At 42.8% G+C, this 21,658-nt stretch overlaps 1 protein-coding gene across 1 annotated transcript in view; it reads right to left on the reverse strand.

Annotated features, from left to right (window-relative positions):
* The window catches only part of ABCG1 (ATP binding cassette subfamily G member 1), a 163,255-nt gene extending 144,696 nt beyond the window's left edge, over positions 1-18,559 (reverse strand). The window contains exon 1 of the mRNA XM_082246242.1: positions 18,431-18,559. Within this exon, the coding sequence (XP_082102368.1) occupies positions 18,431-18,472 (42 nt within the window). The 5' untranslated portion in view covers positions 18,473-18,559. The remainder of the gene's footprint in view (positions 1-18,430) is intronic.
* Between the last annotated feature and the right edge of the window lie 3,099 nt (positions 18,560-21,658).

A 21,658-nucleotide genomic window follows, 5' to 3' on the forward strand; every position in this document is an offset into this window, starting at 1 on the left:
AGAAACATTGTTGCTACAAAAAAAAGAAGTAAACACAAACCTGCCTGCAAAAGAAGAGATATAATATGTATCTCTTAGGTAGGCCCTGGACATTCAGTCCCCGTTCACACTAAGGCGACCTGTGAGGCGACCTGGTCGCCTCACAGGTCGCCGTAGGTCGCCTTCCATAGGGAAGCTGCGGACCCATTCTAATAGGAGCGACACAAGTCGCTCCGACTTAGAAAAAGGGTCCGGAGCTTCTTTGGGGCGACCCGGAGGCGACCGCCATAGACTTCAATGTTATGAAGTCCGTGGCGGCCGCTCCGAGGTCGCGGCGCGCTGCTCGCACCGCGACCCCGGAGGTCGCCCCCCCAAGTCGGATCGCCCCTATGTGAACGGGGCCTCACTGTCTTGGGAACTATGTCCTTAAGTGCCGGTTCACACTTCCGCTTTTGCGGAGATCGCTTGTAATTCAGAGCGCACTGCTCCTAATTACATGCGATCGGATGTGCGGATGCGAGTTCAGCCATACACTTTGTATGGCTGAATTCGCACTGTATCCGCAGCAAACTCGCACATGAGGCTTTTTTTGAGCCGCAGTAGAATCGGATCGCATAGTGGTTCACACTTGTGCGATCGGATTCTGTGCGTACTTGCAGATCGCACTGCGATATGCGATCGCAACTGGGGGTGTCGTTAACTTTTAATTGACACCCCCTGCGTATCGCATATGGCAGTGTGAACTGCCAGATGTGTGGATGCGATGCGGGAACACGCTGCATATTCGCAGCGTTCCCGCATCGCAGAAGTGTGAACAGGCACTAAAGAATATTCTAAACCTGGGTGTGTCAGATGCATGGTCCCCACTGCTGTGGTTATATCTGCTACCCCTACATCAGCCATCAGTCATGGTCAATGTTCTTGATACTGTATGGGGCTCCTCAAGTGCAGCCCCTGATATCATCAAAGGGCCGCGTATAAAATTCTGTGAATATTCTTTATCTGAGCCAGCAGACACACAACAGGATATAGTCAAAGACTAAAGGTATGCTACAAGAGATGGTCAGAGACTGTGGACATAATACAGGATATGGTCAGAGGGTGCAGACATGATACCAGAGATGGTCATAGACTGTGGGCATAATATAAGAGATGGTCAGAGATTGTGGACATAATATAAGAGATGGTCAGAGAATGTGGGCATAATATAAGAGATGGTCAGAGAATGTGGATAAAACACAGTAGATGGTCAGAGATCGTGGACATATTATAAGAGATGGTCAGAGACTGTGGACATAATATAAGAGATGGTCAGAGACTGTGGACATAATATAAGAGATGGTCAGAGACTGTGGATAAAACACAGTAGATGGTCAGAGATTGTGGACATAAAAGCAGAGATGGTCAGAGACTGTGGATATAACACAGTAGATGGTCAACGATTGTGGATATATTATAAGAGATGGTCAACGATTGTGGATATAATATAAGAGATAGTCAGAGACTGTGGACATAATATAAGAGATGGTTAGAGACTGTGGCTATAACACAGTAGATGGTCAACGATTGTGGATATAATATAAGAGATGGTCAGAGACTGTGGACATAATATAAGAGATGGTTAGAGACTGTGGCTATAACACAGTAGATGGTCAACGATTGTGGATATAATATAAGAGATGGTCAGAGACTGTGGACATAATATAAGAGATGGTCAGAGACTGTGGATAAAACACAGTAGATGGTCAGAGATTGTGGACATGCTACAAGAAATGGTCAGAGACTTTGGACATAATATAAGAGATGGTTAGAGACTGTGGCTATAACACAGTAGATGGTCAACGATTGTGGATATAATATAAGAGATCGTCAGAGACTGTGGACATAAAATAAGAGATGGTCAGAGACTGTGGATAAAACACAGTAGATGGTCAGAGATTGTGGACATGCTATAAGAGATGGTCAGAGAATGCAAACGTAATACAAGAGATGGTCAGAGACTGTGGACACAATGCAAGAGATGGTCAGAGACTGTGGATATAACACAGCAGTTGGTCAGAGATTGTGGACATATTATAAGAGATGGTCAGAGACTATGGACATAACACAGTGATGGTCAGAGATTGTGGACATGCTATAAGAGATGGTCAGAGGCTGCAGACATAATACCAGAGATGGTCACAGACTGTGGACATAATGCAAGAGCTGGTCAGAGACTGTGGATATAACACAGTAGATGGTCAGAGATTGTGGACATGCTATAAGAGATGGTTAGAGAATGCAGACAACAACAAGAGATGGTTAGAGACTGTGGACAAGCTGCAGGAGACTGTGAACATGTTATAAAAGTTGTTGGAGACTGGAACCTTGCTTCGGAGACAGTTATAAACGAAAGACATATTACATGAGGCTGCTAGAGATCACTGCTAAAACAGGGAAACATAGATTAGTGTGTGAAGGAGCCGAGCTGACAGTTGTGCATCAGGGCCGTACATCACTACCTAATAGGAGTATCCATTCATAAACTGTTATGTTAGTGCAGCCTTTCCTACCAAGCATAGCTATGTGTGCTGCTATGCACTTGTATTCTCTCCCTGCCAGAGCAGAAAGGTCAGATCATCGTTAGTCTGTGTGGCCCCTAAGTAGCCTTGTCTGTCCACCAGTCAGTAGCTATCCCCCCCCCCCCCCCCCCCACAGACACACACAGACACACACCACACCCACACCTTAGTAATGCTGTCTTTGCACAAGTAAGTTCTTAAAAAGAAAAGTTCTTTTGATTGATTAAATTGATTATTTTATATGAAACATTTCGAATTATTTTGCGGTTGGATACATCAGTTTTTCAAGTTTTTTTTTTTTTTCACGTGTAAATCCTATTGACCCTAAAAGCTGTGTCATCCCCAGAATAGCCCACCTAAATAATCCTGACAAATAATAAACTCACCCTCCTATGTAGCACAATAGAGTGTTACATGAAATAATTGTGCTGCATAAAATAATAATTATCCCCGCCAGCCATGAGGCTGTATTAATAAATGATGGAAATGATGATTTCTGGAGAGGGATGATAATGGAATTGGACGCAGCTCGTTCCAGGCTGTGCAGAGGCGAAGCGGGGATTTTCTGAAGATCCTGCGCACAGCTGGTTGGATAAATCTGTTTTTGTAATTCCGTCACCGAACGCTAACCTGGTAAATAGTTGCTGGCAAAACACAAGGCAGAGAACGCTGCCAAATTGTTGATGAACTGATTGGAACTGGAAGGACTTCTTTCTGGGTCTAAGCCCACATAGGAGCCAAATTATTGGGAACATACTGGGAATGGAGATCAAGAGTAGAAGAGGTGCACAGAGGGGGGGATGTGGGTAATCTTTCTATAGGGGACAAAAGTGACACTAATAAAATATCTATTCTGAGTACAGGCATGTAAGAATGGAGGCAAAATACATAGAGACTCTTGGTGGAAAAAAATATCTATCCAGCTTTTTTTTTTCATGTTTCTTGCTTTTTTTCGAACATATCTACTTGTTTGCAATACTTCTGTCTAGGGCCCCTTTATAACAATAAAGTTTTAGACCCCATTCAGACAGGGGCGACACGACTTGGTGGGGCGACCTGTGAAGTCGCGGTGCACAGCGACTTGCACGGACTTCATATAATTGAAGTCAATGCAAGTCGCCTCAAAGTAGTACAGGACCCTTTTTCTAAGTCGGAGCGACTTGTGTCACTCCTATTAGAACGGGTCCTGTGCTAATCAATGGCGAGCGACCGACCGCGACTTGTCAGGAGACCAAGTCGCGCTAGTGTGAATGGACCCTTACTCTTATCCACATAAGAGGCTAGATAGATAAGCCCCAGTTTATTTATTTCAGGTACTTATATAGCGCTGTCAATTTACGCAGCGCTTTACATATACATTGCACATCAGTCCTTGCCCTCAAGGAGCTTACAATCTAAGGTCCATAACTCACATACATACACAGTAGGGCCAATTTATTTATTTTTATACAGGATCCAATTAACCTACCAGCATGTCTTTGGAGTGTGGGAGGAAACCGGAGTACCCGGAGGAAACCCACGCAGGCACAGGGAGAACATGCAAACTCCAGGCAGGTAGTGTCATGGTTGGGATTTGAACCAGCGACCCTCTTGCTGCTAGGTGAAAGTGCTAACCACTACACCACTGTGCCGCCCAGTTGGAAGATTACCCTTCAATTCCTGTTCTGGTGGCAACTCAAAAGTTTAGATTTTCACTTTCATTTACATCTAACACTTGACACCTAAAATCGTGGAGCTGTTCCGCCGCGCAATTAATCACGGCAACCCGTATCGCGTTAAGCTTGTCGCCCAAAAAAAGTTCAGGAGCTACTTATAGGCAACATGCTTCATGCAATGCGGGTTGCCATAATTGTAGTCTTAGAAAGAGTAAATCTCCCTAAGCCCTAGAGCTGCACGATTCTGGTTTAAATGAGAATCACGATTTATTTGCTTAGAATAAAGATCACGATTCTCGACGTAACATCATCTTGACTAGGTATCAAAGATGCTTTTTCCCAAAAACTGCAGGACCATCACTCCACTCCACTCCACTAAGCACTCTCATGAATTAACCAGACATGGCACCAACTGGAGTTTAATGGCCATAGCAGCCTTTTATTACCAAATATAAATAACATATTAAAAACATATTAACATTTTAACATATGAACACAGAGAGTATTCCTAGGGGCCCCAAGGTCCTCGTGTGCATACACTTCAAGTACTGTATTTTCTGGCGTAAAAGACTACTTTTGAACCTCAAAAAAATCCCCCAAAAATGGGGGGTCGTCTTATACGCTCAGTATAATATCTCCAAGGTAACCTAGGTATAAGTATTACTGGTAGATGTAATCTCTCAAGACGCTGGCTGTGTGGGAATCCTGTACCGGTACACCGTATGTACCGTAGCTTCGGCTACATACAGTGTACCGCGCTGAGCCAATCAGGGAGAGCGATGTATTCTATTATTGAATGCAAAGCCTGCTCGGATTGGCGGAGTAACATCAGCCCGCCTCTCTGACTCCCCCAATCCGAGCAGACTTTGCATTCAATAATAGAATACATTGCTCACTGTGATTGGCTCAGCGCGGTATAATGTATGTAGCCGAAGCTACGGTACATACGGTATACCGGTACAGGATTCCCGCACAGCCAGCGTCTTGAGATTACATCTACTGGTAATACTTAGGGTACCCTGGAGATATTATGAGAAATCTGATGTTTTTCAATGGTGTTGCCTTGCTTCGGAAGGGGTTAGTCTTATACGGCGAGTATAGCCCAAAACCTATGTTTTAACTTGAAAATTAGGGGGGTCGTCTTATACACCGGAAAATACGGTACTTGTGAAACACCATTATAGGCCTCCAGCCGTAGAAAACACCGGCTCGGAGACAAACCAGTATCACAGGTACCACCATCCATAATAATAGGACCCGGGTCCATACAAACGTACCTTTTTGCACCTAATCATGACACATCCAAGGACCTCATGCCCCACCAGCCGCTATGACAAATCGCCCAAACCCATAACTGATAAACAGCAAAGACCAATAAAACCGTTTACTCTAAGGGAGGGAGGGTGGAAAGTTCTCCCTTCCAGGCTCTTCTCCCGACTTACTTCTCCCAACTACTTCCTACGCTCCCAAATCCTGAAGCCACTCCTGCTCCTCACTTTTTACCAATCCAGTATGTCTACCACTTTAATTACCTTTCCTCCCACAACTCCTCCTATGTCCAAACCACTTTCTACCCACTCATGCCGGCCCTGCGTCTAGGCTTCTTTTTTTTTACTCCGGGCCTAACTTTCACATTATATGAAAAATTGAGCTAACTTTACTGTTGGTTTTATTTTATTAATTCATAAGTGTATTATTTCCCAAAAAATTGCGTTTCAAAGACCGCTGCGCAAATACTGTGTGACATAAAATAGTGCAACAATCGCCATTTTATTCTTCTAAAAAAAAAAAAAATATATATATATATATATATATATATATATATGATGTTTGCGGGTTCTAAGTAATTTTCTAGCAGAAAATACTGATTTTAACTTTTAAGCAACAAATGTCAGAAAAAGGCTTAGTGCCGGTTCACACTAATCCGACTTGTCAGGCGATTTGGTCGCCTGACAAGTAGCTTCTAATGCTGTGCAATGGAACCGTTCTAATCAGAGCGACTCAAGTCGCTCCGACTTAGAAAAAGGTTCCTGCGGTATTTTTTGGCAAAGTCGGAGCCACTAGCATTGACTTCCATTATGAGAAGTCGTTTGCAAGCCGCGCTGAAGTCGCGCTGCACGGGCGACTTCAAAGTCGCCCAAAGTCGGGGCGACTTTGAGTCGGATTAGTGTGAACCGACTCTTAGTCTGGGCACACACTATACAACTTTTGTTGTTCGATTTCCTTTAGATTTACCTTCGACTATGTATGTATGTGATTGCATACAAATTGAAAGTGTTTAGGTCTGACCTCATATTATACGGTTTTGGTAAATCTAAAGAAAAAAATCAAAAGAAAATTGTATAGTGTGTATCCAGCTTTAGTCTTTAATTGGTTAAACTGACCTCATTTTCAGACCAAAGTTCATCCCTTTAATCTCTGAGAGAACCAAATGATACAATGTTTCTTTTTATCAGGGCTGAGCAATGTTGTGATAAACTTTGCCAGCTCCTTTTTTTTTGACAGCTGTGAGCAGGGTACTGTTCTGCACTTGTTAAATGAATCATCGAAATATGCTGGATTAGGATCGTGTGGGGGGGTTGAAACGAGATCACGATTTTTTACCGATTAATTGTGCAGCTCTACTTTTGCGCAAACCAATCGATATACCCTTTTTGGGATATTTTTTTACCAAAAATATGTAGCAGAATACAAATTTGGCCCAAAATGATGAAAAAAATTTAGATTTTTACATTTTTTTTTTATTGGGAATGTTATGTAGCAGAAAGTAAAAAATATTGTTTTTTTTTTTCGTTTCAGAATTGTCGCTCTTTTTTTGTTTATAGCGCAAAAAAATAAAAATCGCACAGGTGATCAAATACCACCAAAAAAAGCTCTATTTGTGAGAAAAAATGAACATCAATTTTATTTGGGTAGAGGGTCGCACGACCGCGCAATTGTCAGTTACAGTAATGAAGTGCCGTATTGCAAAAAAAATGGCCTGGTCATTAAGGGGGTAAATCCTTCCAGTCCAGAGCTGGTTAAAAATAACATTAGCTTGTTGATGAGTGGGTGTGAGTAAAGGAACCAGAGAAGGCAAAATGTAGGCAGAATATATTGCTACAGGGCGGCCCTCCTGTGCAATGTTGTGATGAACTTTGCCGGACCCTTTTTTTGACAGCTGACAGCTGTGAGTAAGGAATTGCTCTTGACTTGTTACATGAATCGTGGAAATGCCAGATTAAGATCGTGTGGGGGGGGTTGGAACGAGATCACAATTTTTTAACGATTAAAAATAAAAACCTGATCGGGGTTTTAACACCTCATTACTTTATCCAAATATAATTTAAAAAAAAGTTTTGCTTTAACCACTTCCTGACCGCAGTTATATTACGGCAGGTCGGCCTTTCTGCGCAAACCGATGTAGGTATACGTCGGTCGTGCGTCTGCAGCTAGGGGGCGAGCACGCGCCGCTGCCGCTGGTGCGCTCCCACCCCGCTCGTCAGTGGGGACTCTGATGCATGGGACAGGCGGCTCCGATTGCCCGCCTGACACCTGCCATCGTTCCCCGCTGAGAGAGAAGGACGGTCGGCTGTTGTAAACACAGCTGACCGTTCTTCTCCCTGGAATGATCACAGAGCGCCTGCGATCCTTTATATAGGATCACAGGTCTCTGTGATCATTTCACAAGCCCCACCCCCATACAGTTAGAAACACACCCCTAGGTACACATTTAACCCCTTGATCGCCCCTGGGTTAACCCCTTCCCTGCCAGTGTCATTATTACAGTAACAGTGCATATTTTTAGCACTGATTACTGTAGTAATGTCACTGGTTCCCCCAAAAGTGTCAAAAATGTCAGTCAGGGGTCCGATCTGTTCTCCGCAATGTCGCAGTCCCACCAAAAATCCCAGATCGCCGCCATTACTAGTAAAAAAAAAACCAAAACAATAAAAATGACATAAATCTTTCCTGTAGTTAGTAGACTCAATAACTTTTGCGCAAACCAATCACAATACGCTTATTGCGATTTTATTTACCAAAAATATGTAGCAGAATACAAACTGGCCTAAAATGTCAAAAAATTTAGATTTTTTAATTTTTTTTTTGGGGGGGGGGGAATGTCCTATAGCAGAATGTGAAAAATATTGTTTTTTTTTTTTAAATTGTCGCTCTTTTTTTGTTTATAGCGCAAAAAATAAAAATCGCACAGGTGATCAAATACCACCAAAATAAATCTCTATTTGTGGGGGAAAAAAGGATGTAAATTTTTCGCAATTGTCCGTTAAAGTAATGCAGTGCCGAATCCTAAAATAGGGCCTGGTCATTAAGGGGACAAATCCTTCCGGTCCAGAAGTGGTTAAACTTACTGTTTCTTTTTTCTTGATGCTAGTGCTAAAAATAGCAACCAATAATCTGAAAGTCAGATGGAAAGCTTAATAGAATATCAACATTTTTTTTGCAGGTAGAAGAGCAAATTTATTTAAGTGAGTCTCTACTTTAGACACTAAAGTTAGACAACAGAAAAGGAAAGAGGGAGATAAGGACTGTCCCTTTAAATAAGAGATAGTGGAGACCTACAGTATGTGATAGGAAAGATCATCCAATGTGGGTGGGAGTTACCATCCTGCACTATAAACAGCTAGAAGGCATCCAAGGTCAACAGATAGGCTACTTCACTTCATCAATACCTGGATGGAACACTGGAGCCCCAGGTACTCTGTGCTCATCAAATGCCATTTGAAGATCAAATTTCCAGTCTGACCGGAGTATACCTTTAAGTTAAAGGTCATTGGTTTTGCACTTCTGTTTACTCGGGACTAACATTACAGCTTCCCTTCAGTCTTGCACAGTTGTACCGACTCCTCTCCTGTACTGAAATTAGTTACTCTGCACACTGCGAGTGACTCACATTGTGCATTAGAAGCTTCAGCAAATCAGATCATTTCCTCGCTGGAGGATGCAACATTTTCCAGCCCTTTCCTCCCCAGTCTTATGCTGGCCATACACTATACGGAAAATTGGCTGAAATTCAGTCATTTGGACAGTTTGTTCAATTTTCGGCCAGTTAATCGGCGCAAATCGATAATCGGTTGTGACGTTTTAAACCACTTCCATACCGGGCCATTTCTGGCACTCCGTCCGACATGTAAAAATCATAATTTTTTGCTAGAAAATTACTTGGAACCCCCAAAAATTATATATATATATATATTTATTTTTTAGCAGGGACCCTAGGGAATAAAATGGCGGTCATTGCAACTTTTTATGTCACACGGTATTTGCGCAGAATGTTTTCAAACGAATACAAAAAAAAAACTGTTTTATGAATTAAAAAAAAAAAACAAAACACTAAAGTTAGCCCAATTTTTTTTGTATAATGTGAAAGATGATGTTACGCCGAATAAATAGACACCTAACATGTCACGCTTTAAAATTGCGCACATTCGTGGAATGACACCAAACTGCAGTACTTAAAAATCTCCATAGGCAAGCTTTAAACATTTTTACAGGTTACCAGTTATAGAGTTAGGGCTCTTTCACAGGGGCGATCCGATCAGATCCGCCTGTCAGTTTTTTAGGTGGATCTGATCGGATCCTCCATGCAGCTCTATGGGGCAGCGGATGTCAGCGGAGACACCTCCGCTGACACCCACTGCCATCCGCATGCGATCCTGTCCGTGAAATCTGGACGGATGGAAACCCTATTTTTCCATCCGTTCAGTAATCGGATCAGATCGGATCGGATGAGAGCGGACAGGCGGTCCGCTCTCATCCGATCCCCCATAGAGAGCAGCGGGGGCTGTGACACCTCCCTCTCCGCACTGCAAGCGGAGACGGAGCTGTCATCCTACGGAGGCGGACCGTGTGAAAGAGGCCTTACAGAGGAGATCTTGTTGAGCTCTCACTCTAACGTTCGCGGCGATACCTCACATGTATGGATTGAACGCTGTTTACATATGTGGCCACGACATATGCATGTGTTCGCTTCTGCGTGCGAGCATCCAGGGACATGGGCACTTTAAAATTGCTTTTTTTTTAATTGTTTGTTTTATTTTTAATTTTTTTTATTTTTAAACTTTCCCTTTAATTTTTTTTTTATCACTTTTATTCCTATTACAAGGAATGTAAACATCCCTTGAAATAGGAATAGTGCATGACAGGTCCTCTTTATGAAGTCAATAAGACCTCAGATCTCTCCTACAGGCTAGAAAACCTAAAATAAAACATTTTTTTAAAAATGATCTCGGCTGTACAGCCGAGATCACGTCATTATAGAAAACTGCCAGGCTGGGTGTGACGTCATAACGTCAAAACGTCACGCCCAGGCCTCTGAGGTTCATAGAGCCATTAGAAGCACCGGAGGGATATCCCCCCTCTCGCCGCCTGTAAGAACGATCATGCGTCTTAACATCCGCTATGACTGTTCTTATGGTGCAGGGAATCACTGGCTGAAAAAGTTCTATCTTAATGATGCCTGCAGCTGCACCCGCCATTCAGATATCTCCACTTAAAGCCCAGGACAACATATGACGTCCAGCAGTAAGGAAGTGGTTAAACCGTAAGTTTGAACATTTTCTGCCGAACGAACGATAAATTGAAAGGTTAATGTGTTTCTCGTCCAAACTGCTTGCACTCGGTATATGTGGGGAAAAAAATGAACAACAAAAATATTCATTTATGTCAATTGAACGATTTATCGATCATTACATGATGGCACGATCGTTTGCTCTTACGGCCAAGTGTTAATTTTTCAAAATTGAGTTTGAACGATTTTTCGCCTAGTTTATGGCCAGCATTAGACTCCATTTAGACATGTGTTTGGGGGGCAGAAAAATGCATGGTTTTGCTGCAATAGGCAAAGGATGGGGGTGTTTAAATGCCACGGGGCATGTTGCTTCACTTTGCACCTGTGGCAAAGCTTACCCGGCACGTAGCGTTTACATTCAAGTATGTGGAAGCGCTGGAAATGTCCTGCATGTGTGTGCAATGCATGTGGTTGTGGCATGTTTGTCTGCAAAAACGGCAGTAAAAGAGGTGGTGAGGAGGCGTCGGTCGGATCAGGATTTAGACGCATGTCTAAATCTACCCTAAGCCTACGTTCACATCTTTGCGCGCTGTGCAAGGCTGCCTTTGCCGTGCCTCGCAAAATGCAGGGAAAAAGTCCCTGAACCTTTCCAGAAATCGCAGCCCACACAGGAACCCCACTACAGTGTGATTTCCGATGCAGGTGGCGTGCCATTAGGATTATTGTCACCCGCCTGTGGGTCCTGTGTATTGTGTGGGGGTGGTTGCAACTGCGGGACAGTGCAGGTCCTGCTGTGGCTTCCACATGCACAAGTGTAGCTGCTAACAAAGTAAATGGATAAACGACAATGCGCAACGCCATACATGCTCCTTAAACAGTGGCTGCCCGTCCATTGGGGGCGCTGCCCCCCCCCCCCTATCCATGTTTATGGTCCCCAAATCTACATGCAGGGCACCGGACGCATGGATTCCAATGTTAGTTTTTTTTTTTTTTTAAGCACGTGATTAGAGCAAGAGGCTCTAATAGGCTTCAAAAAAGGGTGAACTCGGGGCGAAGAGCACTGCGCCCTGAGCCCACCCAGTTGTGTGACAATAGTGAATTAATATTCGCTATTGCCACACTGATACTCCTTCTGGCCAATCAGGAAGGGGGTCCTGAGACCCGTTTCCCGATTGGCCGAAAGGAGAAGCCATGGCCAAGGAGGAGGGTGGAGACGCAGGGGAAGCCCACGGAGGAGACTACTGAGGGGAAAGCTGCGCCGCCGATACCTGCCCAGGGTGAGTGAGCCGGCGACTGGGGGGGGGGGGGGTTAGGTGCGCGGGCTGGAGCTGGTGTGGTCCGGGGTGGAGGGGTATGGTGTGGTCCGCCTGCTGCCCCCCCCCCCGACCCATGGAGTACCAGCCGCCAATGCTCCTCAATAAGTCCAAATGTATTGTAACTCCATAAAAGACGAAACACGTAGGGTGGAGCTGGCTCTGCGTGTAGCACGTCACTCCAGGAAGGTCTGCTGTCACAACGGAAAGCCCACTGTATGAGTTTTTTACCGCGCTACATTGTATTATGCTTGGTGAGTGAGTTTTTATTCTGCTTACAATAAAACATCCTTTATCAAACCTACTACACCATGAATTCTTTCCTGTAATTTTGAGGATCTCTCCCCCCTGCTGGATACATCCATCCATCCCTCTACTGAGCATTCCTGCCTGTATGCTGTTTGAAGCTGAGGAAGCATCCATGTGGTTTTCCATCATTGGTGAATGCGTTCATGATCATTGTGAGAACAATGATCCTATGATTTTGGTAAGATGCAGTGTGTTTCATGTGGTGGTGGTGGTGGTGGTGGTGCTGACTATCGAATCACTTGTCATTGGCTCTCCTCATCTGTGCAGGTGGAAGATATCCAGTCCAGATAAGGGATTGTCATTATGGACTTATTATTTTTAACCGCTGCATTATATACTTATAGTATATATACCATAGTTTGTAGAAGCTATAACTTTCAATATACGCCTATTGGGATTTTTTAATGAGAAATATATAGCAGAACAAATATTGATCTAAATTTATGAAGAAATTTGATTATTTTTTCTTTTTTTTTTTATTGGATACGTGTTAAAGCAGACAGTAAAAAATATTGTTTTTATTTTTTAAATTGTCGGTATTTATTTGCTTGTAGCTAAAAAAAATAGAACACGCAGTGGTGACCATATACCACCAAAAGAAAGCTCTACATTGTGAGAAAAAAATGAAATTTGGGTACAGCGCCCCATGAGTGCGCAGTTGTCAGTTAAAGTAACGCAGTGCCCTGTAGCAAAAAATGGCCTGGTCATGAAGGGGGGTAAATCTACCGGAGCTTAAAAGGGAACTCCACTTTCGTTGGGAAAAAAAATCAGCAAATAAATAAAAAACAATATAGCGTATACAATTGCGACACAAATCATATTGTAATTGAATGTTATTAAAAATGACCTTTCCTTTTCAATCTGCAGCTGTTGTAATTTTCTAAAAATACAATATGGCTGCCTGGAGGTGTTCTGTACACAGAATGGATACTGACCACACCCCCAGAAACATAATTTCCTGCTTGTGTGATTGGTTCACCAATTTTCCCAGATGTCTTCACTAAGATACAAGTCAGATTTCTGGCATCCCCTGCAACAACAATGTCATTTTTGGTGAGATGCTCCCAATAGGAACACGTCTAAAAGGATGCAGGCCCAGCAGCTTTCATCATTAGTGCTCTGCAGCTGCCACAGCTGATTGATAATTATGAAACCACTCCCATTAGACCCACTCAGCACAGAGGCACAGAGGAACAAACAAGGATTTCTTCAGAATAACAAGGTAGGAATCTGCAACAAAGTTTGTTACAATCCTTGTAATGTACAGAGATCACCCAGAGGGGAATGCTTTTTTCTCAACAAAAGTGGAGTTACGCTTTAAGCGAGTAAACCTCAGCTTTAACCACTTACTGCAAATCGCCGTAGCTGTACGTCGGCTGCAATGAGTGGTTGTACCGGGGTGATGCCTGCAGCTAGAGGCATCATCCCGAAACCATTTTTTAGAGCCGGTGGTCGGCTTTCAGGAGGTAATGACCGATGCAGCTCGGGAGCCGCTCGATCATTACCCCAGTGAGCAGGAGGGGACGCCACCCCCCCCCCTCCCGCCGCCTTCCGTGGCTCTGTTTGGGTCTCCCGTCCCACCGGGAGACCAGAGCAACCAGCTGGTGCGTATGCCGGCTGGTTGGAGTCCCGATCAAAGCCGGATGCGGCTTCCAATTGGGTCTCCGATGACGTAACCCGGAGGTGGCATCCATGACGTCACATCCTGGTTACTCGGCTGCTAAAGGTGCCGAATTTAAAAAGTGACAGTATTCAAAAATGCAGTTTTCGGCATTTTCAATACATTAAAGTGTAGTGGAGGGGTTTGGGGTCCCTCCATAAAGAGTACCTGTCACTGCATATTGCTGTCACAAGGGGTGTTTACATTGCTTGTGACAGCAATAAAAGTGATCATATTTTTTATTTTTTTTTTAAAACATGTGCTAAAATCAAAAAATAAATAAAATAAATAGGAAAAAAACATTTTTAACCGCCCCCGTCGCTGTGAGTTCATGCACAAAAAGAAAGCATATACTTAAGTCGCGCCCGCAAATAAAATCGCTCTTCAAACCACACAAGTGAGGTATCGCCATGATCGCCAGAGCGAGAGCAATAATTTAAAAAAAAGAGCTACTCTCTAACTTTAAACTGGTAACCGTTAAAAATGTTTAACCCGTCGCCTATGGAGATTTTTATTGACCGTAGTTTGTCGCCATTCCGCGGTTGTGTGCAATTTTAAACCGTAACATGTTGGGTATCTAATTTTTCGGCGTGACATCATCTTTCACAATATACAAAAAAATGGGCTAACTTTACTGTTTAATTTTTTTTTTAAATGCAGTGAAATGTAATTTTTTCCAAAAAATACTGCGCGACAAAAACTATTGCAATGACCGCCATTTTATTCTCCAGAGTCTTTGCTAAAAAAAAAATATATATATATATATATATATATATATATATATATATAATGTTTGGGGGTTCTAAGTAGTTTTCTAGCAAAAAATACTGATTTTAACTTGTAAACAACATGTGCAAGAAATGGGCTCGGTCCTTAAGTGGTTAATAAGTAAGAGCAATTTCCACTATTTCTCAGCCTTTTCCACCAATCTGAGGTCTTGCAGCACACTTGACAAATGATAATAATAATTATTCTTTTTATTTTGCAACTATACCGAAATGAACACACACGATCCTTTCCATTGTCCCTGCAAGATCAGTTTTCCACATAATCCAGATGCCAAATGTTTAAAAACAGGCATTAAACCCCCCTGGCACCCCCACAGGATCACACCTATTACACATTTTCCTGTCAGCTTTTTACAGTTCCTTCTTAAAATACCTCCCTGAGGTCTCCTGCATACGTCTTATATAATGAGATTGGATGGCTGGGTATTGCTTTCCTGCAAGACTGATGGCAAGTTTAGGAGAGGATGCATTGAGCCTGCACTGCGCATGCGTGCACGATCCTCTAATCCTCAGCTCAGAGAGGTAACTAGCGGTCATTCTCTGCTTCTGCCCTAAAAAAACAGGTGCAGTGTGCCCAGGGGCTGCAGGAAGTGGGGCAAGGCTATGATGCAGCTGGATGCCCTTCCAAAACACATTACTTACTCCTAAAAAACATAACTGCATCGATCCAAACACCAGCAATAAAATGCCATCTAATAACACATTTAACATCCTATTTCTAAAAAACTGCAAGCCAGCAAATATTGATATACAATATAACAATAATACATTGTAGCCTTTGTGCAGATCTCTAAGCAATTATCAAGACGCATACACGCCTAATGACAATAATTTAATATAATAATAATGCGACATTAAAACACATACAGATCAATCAAAAAACAAACAAACAAAAAAAAAAAGAATTCCTGCAGATTAATGAGAGCAAACACATTTCAGCAAGCTTGCCATATGTCAATCGTAAATTATTTCTAATACAACAGAAAAATGCACAAATGCAGTTTAGTCTATAAAAGGGCAAAAAAAAACAACAACTGCAAAGCATGCATATATCAGGAAACTTGCAAGCAAGGAGATGGCAGTGTGTGTGCAAAGCTTGCATTGCAGCCTCTAAAGGGTTAAACACTGTATCCCTTGAGGATTTAATGAGACAGTTGACGTTGATCACCTCTTATAATTACAGCCACAGCAATTAATTGGGAGTGTGATTCACTTCCGAAACATCGCAACGGTGTGGATGGAGCGATGTACAAAACTCGAATCCTCTACAGACTTGGCTGATGTCATCTGGTTTTCTCAGGGAGATGCCATTGTACATAGGTCCGTCTACAGCTATATATATAGACCCTATACAGCTATCTATAGACCCTATACTCCCTATACAGCTATCTATAGACCCTATACTTCATATACAGCTATCTATAGACCCTATACTTCACATACAGCTATCTATAGACCCTATACTTCCTATACAGCTATATATATAGACCCTAGACTTCCTATACAGCTATATATAGACCCTATACTTCATATACAGCTATCTATAGACCCTATACAGCGATCTATAGACCCTATACAGCGATCTATAGACCCTATGCTTCCTATACAGCTATCTATAGACCCTATACAGCTATCTATAGAACCTATGCTTCCTATATAGCTATCTATAGACCCTATACTTCCTATACAGCTATCTATAGACCCCTTACAGCTATCTATAGACCCTATGCTTCCTATACAGCTATCTATTGACCCTATACTTCCTATACAGCTAACTATAGACCCTATACAGCGATCTATAGACCCTATGCTTCCTATATAGCTATCTATAGACCCTATACTTCCTATACAGCTATCTATAGACCCTATACAGCTATCTATAAAACCTACGCTTCCTATATAGCTACCTATAGACCCTATACCTCATATACAGCTATCCTTACAGCTATCTATAGACCCTATGCTTCCTATACAGCTATCTATAGACCCTATACTTTCTATACAGCTATCTATAGACCCTATACTTCCTATACAGCTATCTATAGACCCTATGCTTCCTATACAGCTATCTATAGACCCTATACTTCCTATACAGCTATCTATAGACCATATACAGCTATCTATAGACCCTATGCTTCCTACACAGCTATCTATAGACCCTATGCTTTCTATACAGATATCTATAGACCATATACTTCCTATACAGCTATCTACAGACCCTATACTTTCTATACAGCTATCTATAGACCCTATGCTTTTTATACAGCTATCTATAGACCCTATAGTCCACCTACAGCTATCTACAGACCTACAGATCCTTCTTATACAGCTATCTATAGACCCTATACATCCTATACAGCTATCTACAGACACTATACAGCTATCTATAGACCATATCCTTCTTTTACAGCTATCTACAGACCCTATAGCTCAGTCTACAGACCCTATAGTCCACCTACAGCTATCTACAGACCCTATAGTCAATCTACAGCTATCTACAGACCCTATCCTTCTTATACAGCTATCTACAGACCATATGCTTCCTATACAGCTATCTACAGACCATATACTTCTTATACAGCTATCTATAGACCCTATACTTCTTAAACAGCTATCTATAGACCCTATACTTCTTATACAGCTATATACAGACCCTATGCTTATACAGCTATCTACAGACCATATACTTCTTATGCAGTTATCTATAAACCCTATAGCTCAATTTACAGACCCTATAGTCCACCTACAGCTATCTATAGACCCTATACTTCTTTTACAGCTATCTATAGACCCTATAGCTCAATCTACAGACCTTATAGTCCAGTACAGCCAGGAATAGATCTGGCTCCCTGTGAACAAAGAATATCTGGTACTACATGTCCCAGGAGCCCCCTAAGGGAAAGCAAAACAAGTCTTCCACCCAGCCAAATGTCAAGCTCTGCCTAATTCCCTTGTGTTGCTTAAAGGAGTCAATGAGTCCGATCTATGCAAACGTGGAGTTAACAGTTAGGTAGGTTTCCTTTTTTCAGAATGAACAAGAAATCTGAATGATTGTCTCTTTTTGGATTGTGTTTTATTTTTATCACAGTATGGATATTTCAATAATACACCTTACAAGTCCCCCAGTATGCTGCCTAAAGATGACCTCATCTGTGCATTCAAGTCTCCCCCCCCCCCCCACCCCTTCAAGAGGAGACCTGAATGGTTGCCATTGGCAGTTACTTGTGTATTTTATGCTTTTTTTAGACAATTCTCAAATATCTGTCCACATTCCCGATCTGTCCACCCAGATCACTCTTTATCTGCTCAGTCTTGCACCTCAATCAATTAATCAGACTAGCAAGCTTTATTTAAAGAATCCAGAGAAGACCAATGATATAGGAAGCCAACATCAGCAATTTGAGGAGTCCAGGCTGTTATTGTTCCAAGCCATCTCAGTACTTATTTACTAAAGCAGTGCAGTGAGGGGGGGGGGGGGGGGGGTTCAGCATCTCACTCCAGTCCCCTCCATGGATTCCTGCAGCTGGGGGCTCTGTAAGCTCCATGGAACAGAGCTGTGTGACCTTGATCCAGCTGCAGCTTATATTCTAGGGATGGGGAGCAGCCAGACCCCTCAATGCAGAAAGTAAAAGTCAGGTCAGGGTGGGCAGCACTTACCAGGTTGGAGGCAGCACTGAAGGCTGCGGTCAGGCAGGCCATCCCCTGCCCGGGCAGGCTGCTGTCTATGGCTGCTGGTGCTGAAACGATCCTCTCTGCTCACTGCGCTCTGCTTGCTGCACACAGCCCCAGCACTGACAGCTCCCCGACCGCCCCGCCCTCCTAGCGCTGCCATTGGCTGGCAGGGTGACAGGAGGGCGGGGTCTGAAGGATGCAGGTAAACGTGCTCTTGTTTTGCTTCTTCCTAGCTGTCTCCTTGATGTGTCATTATCCTCACATTGGAGGAGGAGGGAGGCTCATCTGCCAGGCTACAGCTTCCATATAGGTATGGGCTGATGACTTCATACAATCTACAGGTCTGAGGAAGGGGGAGAAAAAAAAAAAATGGCACACTGACATCAGAAAAAAAAAAAAAAAAACAATTATGGGCTTAGTTATTGAGAGAGAGAGAAAAAAAAAAAAAGAAAAACAGCCCACATAGAGGCAATCCAGAATGTGTGCAGCAGGAGAGCGCGATAATTTGTTTGCAAAATAGATTTTTTTTTTTAAAGGATAAGTGGAGACCAGTAATTTTGTTTGATTTATTTATTGATGGAAGCGTGTCAAGGTTGTATTTATCAATAGGTGGGTTTGCAATAATAGTTTTTCGCGTTGTTTTACTTTTTACCACCCCCCTAAGACTGGCCATACATGTTCAATCATCTCAATTTTTCCTTTCGATTTACCAAAAACCATATAATATGAAGTCAAAACTAAACAAATTTCAATTGTATCCAATTAGGCAGGCCCTTGAGCTACATAGTATAGGGTAAATCTAAAGGAAAATTGTTCAAGAAAATGGAAAATGTATGGCCAACCTTACCCTCCATGTAACACTAAAGCCTGGTACACACTACAGTTTTTTTTTTTTTTGTGCAACCCTGCGCTACGGTGGACAGCTCCAGTCAGGAATCGCTGTACTAACTATGCATATAGACCCTTTAGCTCAATATATATACCCTATAGTCCACCTACAGCTATCTACAGACCCTATGCTTCTTATACAGCTATCTACAGACCATATACTTCTTATACAGCTATCTATACACCCTATAGCTCAATCCGCAGACCCTATAGTCCACCCACAGCTATCTACAGACTGTATATTCCACCTACAGCTATCTATACACCCTATAGTCCACCTACAGCTATCTACAGGCCCTATAGTCCACCTACAGCTATCTAAAGACCCTATAGTTCACCTACAGCTATCTACAGACCCTATGCTTCTTATACAGCTATCTACAGACCATGTACTTCTTATACAGCTATCTATACACCCTATAGCTCAATCCACAGACCCTATAGTCCAACCACAGATATCTACAGACCCTATAGTCCACCTACAGCTACTGTATCTATACACCCTATAGTCCACCTACAGCTATCTACAGACCATATAGTCCACCTACAGCTATCTACAGGCCCTATAGTCCACCTACAGCTATCTACAGGCCCTATAGTCCACCTACAGCTATCTACAGGCCCTATAGTCCACCTACAGCTATCTAAAGACTCTATGATTCTTATACAGCTATCTATAGACCCTTCACTTCTTATACAGCTATCTGCAGATCCTATACTTATTATACAGCTATCTATACACCATATACATCTCATACAGCTATCTATAGACCCTATATTTCGTATACAGCTATCTATAGACCCTATAGCTCAATATATAGACCCTATAGTCCACCTACAGCTATCTACAGACCATATAGTCCACCTAAAGCTATCTACAGACCCTATACATCTTATACAGCTATCTATACACCCTATATTTCTTATACAGCTATCTATAAACTCTATAGCTCAATATATAGACCCTATAGTCCACCTCCAGCTATCTACAGACCCTTTGCTTCTTATACAGCTATCTATAGACCCTATACTTCTTATACAGCTATCTATAGACCATATAGCTCAATATAAAGACCATATAGTCCACCTACAGCTATCTATAGACCCTATGCTTCTTATACAGCTATCTATACACCCTATGCTTCTTTTACAGCTATATATACACCCGCACTTTTTATACAGTTATCTATAGATCATATAGCTCAATATATAGACCATGCAGTCCACATACAGCAATCTATAAATGCTATGCTTCTTAGACAGCTATCTATAGACCCCATACTTCTTATACAGCTATCTATACACGCTATAGCTCAATATACAGACCCTATACAACTATCTATACACACTATAAAAGTATGGCCAGCCTTACCCTTCATGTAATACTAAAGCCTGGTACACACTACAGTTACTTTTCGTGCAACCTCACCCTCCGGTGTACAGCTCCGGTCGGGAGCCGCCGTACTAACCATGCAAGTTTAGTTCAGCGATCTCCCCCGCTGAGCTGTTGTGTTCTGAAGGGGGGACGGGCCCCCCTCCAGAACACTCCAATCAGCGCTCTCCACCATTGGCTGAGAGTGCTGATTAGGAGTTGGTTGGCTGCTGGGGTTCTGTCCAAAAAATGCATCCTGTCATATAATGCCTCAGATGATCTGCGTGTGCGTAGTATGTAACATCACTAGCGTGACGTCAACACTGCGCATGGGCAGATCATCAGAGGCAATATCCGATGATCTGCAAAGCACGGAGGGAGAATCTAATTGTCAGATTCTGCCTCACTCTCTCTGCGCATGCGACGGAGTTAGATAGTTAGTCAGGTTGAAAAAAGACACAAGTCCATCTGGCTCAACCAATAGAAGTCCACCCTGCAACACAGCCAAATCCTCCCTACAGCAATAGTTATCCGCCTGTGACTCCGCCTATAATGTCGCTCAAGTCTCAGAGAGCGAGGCAGAATCTGACAATTAGATCCTCCATCCGAATTTTGCAGATCGTTGAATAATGGCTCAGACAATCTGCGCATGCGCAGTTTTGACATCACACCAGCTGATCAATAGATCAGCAGTAGTGATGTCCCGTACTGTGCATGCGCTGATGGTCTGAGCCATTATCCAACAAGATGCCGGCTTTTGTCAGACAGACCGACATACACATGGACAGAATGTTGGCCGGTATTTTTTGTACCGGCAAATGTCCCTGTGTGTGCGGGGCTTAACCCTCTCTGTAACCCTAACAGTAACCCTGCATCCAGGGTAACCCTAACCCACACAAACCCTCACTACAGCCGGAACACTAACCTGCCCTGTAACACTAGTACTAACTCTC

This window comes from Pelophylax lessonae (genome assembly GCF_965119305.1).
Source record: "Pelophylax lessonae genome assembly, chromosome: 2".
NCBI lineage: Eukaryota > Metazoa > Chordata > Amphibia > Anura > Ranidae > Pelophylax > Pelophylax lessonae.